At 31.5% G+C, this 6,848-nt stretch overlaps 3 protein-coding genes across 3 annotated transcripts; 1 reads left to right on the top strand and 2 right to left on the bottom strand.

Moving 5' to 3' along the window:
* Window positions 1–362: 362 nt before the first annotated feature.
* Window positions 363–1,068, bottom strand: LOC119667127 (6-pyruvoyl tetrahydrobiopterin synthase). Its single transcript, XM_038076418.1, has one exon. The coding sequence runs from the start codon at window positions 979–981 to the stop codon at window positions 481–483; it is 501 nt and encodes a 166-aa protein (XP_037932346.1). The 5' UTR covers window positions 982–1,068; the 3' UTR covers window positions 363–480.
* Window positions 1,069–3,126: 2,058 nt separating this feature from the next.
* LOC119669132 (uncharacterized protein C7orf50 homolog) lies at window positions 3,127–4,078 on the top strand. The gene is made up of 3 exons (XM_038078920.1): window positions 3,127–3,259; window positions 3,317–3,409; window positions 3,467–4,078. Exons 1-3 carry the CDS (start codon window positions 3,178–3,180, stop codon window positions 4,027–4,029), a joined length of 738 nt encoding a protein of 245 aa, XP_037934848.1. The 5' UTR covers window positions 3,127–3,177; the 3' UTR covers window positions 4,030–4,078.
* A 26-nt stretch (window positions 4,079–4,104) lies between these two features.
* Window positions 4,105–6,826, bottom strand: LOC119669131 (nucleolar MIF4G domain-containing protein 1 homolog). Its single transcript, XM_038078919.1, has 2 exons — window positions 5,851–6,826; window positions 4,105–5,797 (listed from the first exon to the last, which is right to left on the bottom strand). The coding sequence occupies exons 1-2, from the start codon at window positions 6,734–6,736 to the stop codon at window positions 4,134–4,136; spliced, it is 2,550 nt and encodes an 849-aa protein (XP_037934847.1). The 5' UTR covers window positions 6,737–6,826; the 3' UTR covers window positions 4,105–4,133.
* Between the last annotated feature and the right edge of the window lie 22 nt (window positions 6,827–6,848).

Raw genomic sequence — 6,848 nt, 5'->3', positions numbered from 1 at the left:
ATGATTAAGAAGTTGTTTTAGTTCGTGGTGAATCCGTTTGGATGATGGTCAGAGGCACTTAGTCATCAAAATTGATGAGTGGCTCCGAAATGTAGATCCGGATGTCCTAGATTAAGAAGTCTCGCCGTACAATAAAATTTTTTAAAAACGTTTTTTAAACTTCTATATTATATATTAATAGAAACAGTTTTCGCCGAAATTCTTCAAACACAAATAATACAAATCAAATTTAAATTTGCTAGTGCATGTGGAATGCTTTTATTATTTATGTGTTCATTTTTTTATGTATATATATTTTTATTAATTTATGATTTTTTTTTCTAATTTTTCATTTTTTATAAAATATATTGTGCAAACATATATATGTATATAACAATGGAAGTGATAATCATTTAATAAAAAAAATATATTACAATATCAAAAAAAAATTTACATTGGTCCCTGTAAACAGCACATTGTATGGATCATCATTGTCGCAAATTAATCTGAATCAGAAGATATATTTGTACAAGAATTTTTGGATACACGCTTACTGGGAATATTGCAGTCTGACATTACTGGTCCCCTATAGGTCACAGAGTTTTTATCGGTTTCATATATTTTAACTTCGTATAAGAGATCCGGTTTTTTCAAATGTTGACGAACACCATCGTATATGAACACTGCTAGATTTTCCGTAGTGCTAGGTATTTTTTTAAAGTATTCGCAATCTTTATCTAAATTCTTGTGGTCTAATTGCTTGAAGATTATTGCATTCATTGCAGCACTTAATTCTGTAATATTCATCACCATACCGGTGCGCATATCAATAGGACCTTTTATTGTTACTTCTACTGTGTAGTTATGGCCATGACCATTGGGATTATTACATTTACCAAATATTTCTAAATTTTCCGCGTCCGAGAGTTGAAGACTGTGTAAGCGATGCGATGCACAGAAAATCTCTTTACGTGTTAGGAACGCAATTGGTTGCTGGCTCATTTTGCCGCTTGGCTTTATTAAAATATCCTTAACTTTAACAGATTTAAAATCGCTTTTTTAAGAAATAATAAAAAAAAAATTTTAACAATGCTTAATATATTTAATTTTTCAATAACATAAAATAAACTTTCTATGGCTTCCGCAAAACTTTTACTTTTGCTTACATTGGCTAAATACGTTTACCTGTTGATGTGTTGAAAAACAATCGATAACGATTTCTTGACAGCTCTATAGTAACACACACAACTCAACAGAGATGTGCAAGGACAGAAATGTTAATTTTGGATCGTCATTATTTTATTATTGTATTTGATACAATCGTCTCGCATATTTTGTTATAATATTGTAAAGGAAAAAATTAATATTACTTTTACAATCCGGCACATTACACAAATAGCAAAACAGTACACCAAAAACGAGATATGAGATAAATAGCTAGAGAATAACTTATTTTTGTGAAAATCGAAATTAAAAAGATTTTTGAATTTGTTATAACTGAGCTCTTTTGACTAACTTAACTAGTTGTTACCGCCAAAAGTAAAAGAATAGTTCTATAAACACTATAATCAGATAACATTTGATTTGCTTTAGTTTGAATTTAGATCTGTTCCTAGAGCTACTCGTAGTAACTTTGAGTAACACTGTGTATACACAAGTGCGTTCCACCAGCAAATTTCCGAGTAAATGAGAGCATCAGAGAGAGCGAACATCCCTAACGAAAATTGAAAATGCTACACAGACTTTACTCGTACATTATATTTCAAGTAAAATTTGTGTGATATGTGCCTCAGCTGTTTTGGTTTGAATTTAAATTTTTGTGTTGTTTATTTGCGCGGCACTGGTGTTCTCACCAGACTTTACACAAAGCTGTTTCATGATAATCTGTGTAAAGTGCGGCACTTTATTTGTATTAAGCTCTCAGTTTACTTTACTTCTGTTTTACTTGAGTTTTACTACGAGTAGCTCGTGAAACAGACCTTTTTATTGCTGGATTAAAGCTTATTATTATCTATGCTGGATAGTTAAGCCCTAGTCATACTGAAAGTTTCATACTGAAACTGTTAACGGTTTCTAATTGATTTCAATCATTCTAATAAAATTTAACATTTATCGTTTCGTTTTGCAAAAGGTATTTGCCCACGTGAAGAAATGTTTAAGATTTTCTTTAAAGTTTAGATGTAATTAGCAACCAGTTAACTGATTATTTGGGACGCTAAGAGTAATTCGCAATTTGAAACCAATATTCTTTCTCCTTATCCAACCAAGAAAGCTGGAAGTCGGAGTTTGTCGAAGGTATCTTTGAAATGGCTATCTACACCAACGACATAAAAATAGAGAGATGTACAGGGGTAAATAATTTCTAAAACAATTACGAGGTAAGGTTGTCATACTGTCTCTTTGATTCTTGAAACATTTTCAAATTGAGATATACATGATTAAAAAAGCAGGCAGACTATTCAACCTTTGAATATCAGAATTTTGTAGATAATTAAACAGCGATGAAAGTAATTACATCTAAAACAGTTAAAGCAAAGATTGAAATTGAATATCTCGTATCAAAGTAAAATACATCGAAAAAAGGAGCTATGAGCAGACGAAATGGTTAAAAGAGGTTCACACTTTAATACAAACGCCGGTATTGACCACTTTAGAACTATAAATGAATTCACCATTTCGGCGACGAGTAACTAATGGACCAATCGTGCACACTGTGAGGTAAATGGGAACCTATGGCCTCAATTATAAAATAGACGAATGAAGATTTTTCGAATTTAAAAAAACTTGTACTTTATGTACTTACTGAAGTGCTCATTATATATGTTAAAATGAGAATTTAGATAATCTACAATTAAGAACAGCTGGATATATGTATATAAGTTGACATTATTGTTTTTAAATAAGGTCCTATATTTATATATGTAAAACATAATAAACATTACTGCGAGCTCTGACTTTGGTGCCTATTAAAAACTTTTTCAGCAAAATATTTGTAAATCATTAATATTTATTTTCTTGTTTTTCTAATATATTAGAATAAATAAGAAATGTATTCAATACAGAACGGGACAAAAATCATATTTTATTAGTGGTGACAACTCTAGTAATTTTAAGTTATTTATCGATTGTTTTGTTTTTGACATTTTATAGCACATTGCGAATATTGAGAGTTAAAAACAATTACAAAAACATTTAAGTATGGCAAAAGAAACGGTTGTTAATAATGAATTAAAAAATAAGAAACGTAAATATGAAACAGAAAAATTGAAGACAAAAAAAAGTAATATGATTAGAAACATGATTTAGTATACTTTTTACAATAGCATTTATGTTTCAGGAAAACATGAATCCCCTACGAATGAAGACATCGTCAATAATACAAATGTTAAGAAACATAAACACAAAGATTTGAACACAGAGCTTTCTACAGGTATTCGAAAAAAGAATAGTTAGTATATAAAAACACGCCCAAATAACTTTCTTTTAGATATAAAAAAATTCTCTAAAAAGGAACACAAAAGCAAAAAGAAATCCAAGGATATTGTAGAAGAATCATCTGCGGTGTCGGAAAATGAATATAATAAAACTGATGATGAAACTTATCAACCGACTGTAGATGAATTACGTGAAAGCAAGAAGCCGGAGAACGTTAAAGCTATACTCACTGTTAGGCAGAAAAAGAAGCAGAAGCATCTGGAACGTGTCAAGGTACACAAGGAGCAGTCGGGTGACAAGGAAGTCCGCAAAAATGAAGAATATTTACAAAAATGGAAAACTTCAAAAGCGGAATGGAAATTCGAGAAATTGAGGCAGATATCTATACAGCAAACTGTATTTGATGAAAATAAAATTACAACACATATTTGGCCAATTGCGTTAGAATACTTATCTGGTTCAAAGGGAGCTGCAAGGGAAACAATAACAAAACTTGCGGAAGAAGTTATTGACAAATTAGATCAGGAATGTGCAACTGAAATATCTCAGGAAGAAAAGCAGCTTATATTAAATTCAGTAAAATATCAGCGCGCACGAGATTTACTACAACATTAATTTTTAAATGTTTCTTTTATTGTTACATACTATAGTTTATAAAATAATTAAATCTTTAAAAAGTTACTAAAGTACTATTTACATGTATTTTGATAATTGAACATTTATAAGTCCACAAGTGCTAATATATTGTCAACATGTTCGACACGCTTTGTAAGTAATTCTAGCTCAACGTCGCTTAATTTTAATCTGTCTCCACCCTCGTTTAGCAAAAAGTGTTGCATGAATAAACGCAAACTGTTTTTAAATTGACGTAATTTTATATTTTTTGCTACACGTTCGAAACATTGGTAAACTTGATTCTCATCTGTGGTCAATAGCAAATCCACAATAACTTCTTTCATAAATAAAAAGCTCTGTTTATCTAACTGAAGAAAGTCGACCACTTTTAACACTGACAGTACCAAACCACCGTTGATTATTAAATGTTGCAAGAATTTTGCTAAATTTTTGATCTGTTGTTTGGTTAAAGAGTCGATATCGTTTATACGATCCCAGCTCGCAAACTGAAACGCCAATTGATATTTTCGATTGTAGTTACAAAACTTTAAGGCTAAATGGGAGTAGTAAGGATTCGATAATTTCTCATTAAGACAGCAATGTATGATGACGTAGGCTATAGAACGTTGGTCTTTCAATGATAAATGCAGAATCTTTTCGAATGCGTCTACATAATCTTCAGCACTCATAATTATGCAAAATAAGTTACGACGTTCATCTGTATTCATTTTTTGCTTTTTCGCTAATGCAAGTAATTTCTCTGAGAACATTGCATCATTCTTTGTGTCGTTATTATTTTTTGTCGCAGCACCCAAATCATTAATATTACCACTCCACGCGGACCCTACTATCCACCATTTACCAACCTGATCCGCACGTAGTAAATCCTCTATAGTAATATTTAATGTAATGACATATTTATCATTTCGTAACATGGCCTTCAATCGCTTTCGTAAATTTTCTGCTAACTCAGGATCAAACTGTGGTATTTTGGTGCTGTTATTATTTTTAACTGCAGTCAATATGTCTACCATAAATTTAAGACGCAAATTTTCCTTCATTTCGAGTGGTGCTTCTGCAATTTTTTTGTGTACATTTAGCAGCATTTGCTTAAAAGCCAAAGGATCATCTTTGCGTAACTTAAAACCAACAGATTGAAAGATTAGTAATAAGCATTCAATAGTTTTCTCACACAAATTGTGAGTTAGGCGTTCAACTATCTCAAGTAACAACCGATGCTCATAAATTTTGAATATGTACATATATGATAGGACTAAAACTAAATTATTCAAGCTTTTGTCCTCAAGACTTATTGCTTCTGCCTCTCGTACAAGCTTGTCAAACTCCTCAATGAATATTTGTAGAAAATGAGCACCAATTTCGTTTCCAATGTGGGCATGCAAATATGCTAACAGCACCATATGCTCTTGCACCATACGTTCCTTTGCTATTGTTTTTGAAATAAGTATTTCCTTCAGTAGCAGCGTAAGAGTTTTGTTCATATTAAAACGAGAATTTTTCATATACATATCCTCTATAGCGACAGCAATTTTATGTAAATTAGCTTCAGAAAGACGATTTAACTGCCCCTTGCAGTTCTTGCGTAGCCGTTCTAAAATTTCGGTTTGATTGTTATCTTTTGTGGCTAAAAGTGCACGTTGATGTGGTGGTACATATTTCTGCATTGTATCTGTTTCATTTAATGTAGTATCATCATTCACCACATTTCCGTCTTTGTCTATTTTGCGTCCATAAATATCTTCATGTACTAAAATAAAAAAAATATAAATTTGATTTGAATCCCATTATGGAACCACTTACATTTTTCGTTTTCACTCTCATCAATATTTGTATCGATATCTTCAGAACAATTTTCCAAGCCTTCAGAATCACTGCCACTTCCATCGGTGTCATCACCACTGTCATCTCCACTACTAATGTCATCACCGTTTTTAGTTTCTTCTTCATTTTCATACAAATCCTCGTCGCTGAAATCATTTGCTTGTTGTTGTTGCTGTTGCTTACGTTTCTCCTTTAATAATAACTTCTGTTCTTCTTCATCATCATCGAGACAAAATTCTAACGCATAGTCCAAGCCATCATTAAACATTTTTCTAACTAAACGATTTTTATCTTTTGTTTTATTTAATTTCAATTTCTTTTCCAGACGAGATATAACTTTATCCTCTTCTTCATTTTCTAGTAAGAACTGTTTGACACGTTGTTTTTTGGAGGCATTTTCCAAATCCTTCTGACGTTGTTTTTCCCGTTTGTGTACTTCACTGGCATCTGGTCTCGTCACAACATGTGTTTTTGCCTTTTTTGCATTAACATGTTGAGTATCTTCTTTTCTTTTTGCAGCCATAGTTACAGGCAATCGTGCATTTACCTCTTCATCTTCGAAATCAGATTCAATTGACTCATCATCATCACCTAACACATCACCCGAGAGCATCTGCTCAACTGAAATGGGTTTTGCTAAATTGTTAGCATTTTTATTTTTCTTAACATTAACTTTATCAAACTTTTTATTGGTATTGTGTTGACTAGAATTAACAACTTCATCCTGTTTTTTATTGGAGAAAAATACACGTTTGTTTTCCTTCTTTTGCAGCTGCTTTTGTTTACGCAGTTCTTTACGTGTAAGATTTTTTTTAATATGTGAATTTTTTAGTTTATTCTTTTTTTCAGTTTTAGACTTTTTCATATTAGAATATATTTTAGATTAATTTAATTCAATAATAAAAATGTATTTTCGGCACTAACAACGGCACACGTGTTTGGCGATTTTGTAAACAAGTAAACAAAAATGGGAAACA

The sequence above is a fragment of the Teleopsis dalmanni genome, chromosome 1 (genome assembly GCF_002237135.1).
Source record: "Teleopsis dalmanni isolate 2A chromosome 1, ASM223713v2, whole genome shotgun sequence".
NCBI classification, from domain to species: domain Eukaryota; kingdom Metazoa; phylum Arthropoda; class Insecta; order Diptera; family Diopsidae; genus Teleopsis; species Teleopsis dalmanni.
The sequence above is the reverse complement of the archived record's forward strand: the minus strand, read 5'-3'. Positions and strand labels throughout refer to the sequence as shown.

Excerpts from the sequence above, each read along its gene's own strand:
- LOC119667127 (XM_038076418.1), bottom strand. The coding sequence starts at position 981 with ATGAGCCAGCAACCAATTGCGTTCCTAACACGTAAAGAGATTTTCTGT.
- LOC119669132 (XM_038078920.1), top strand. The coding sequence starts at position 3,178 with ATGGCAAAAGAAACGGTTGTTAATAATGAATTAAAAAATAAGAAACGT. Across the intron at positions 3,260-3,316 it reads AAAATTGAAGACAAAAAAAA|GAAAACATGAATCCCCTACG; the intron begins GTAATATGATTA and ends TTTATGTTTCAG. Across the intron at positions 3,410-3,466 it reads GAACACAGAGCTTTCTACAG|ATATAAAAAAATTCTCTAAA; the intron begins GTATTCGAAAAA and ends ACTTTCTTTTAG.
- LOC119669131 (XM_038078919.1), bottom strand. The coding sequence starts at position 6,736 with ATGAAAAAGTCTAAAACTGAAAAAAAGAATAAACTAAAAAATTCACAT. Across the intron at positions 5,798-5,850 it reads TGAGAGTGAAAACGAAAAAT|TACATGAAGATATTTATGGA; the intron begins GTAAGTGGTTCC and ends TTTTTATTTTAG.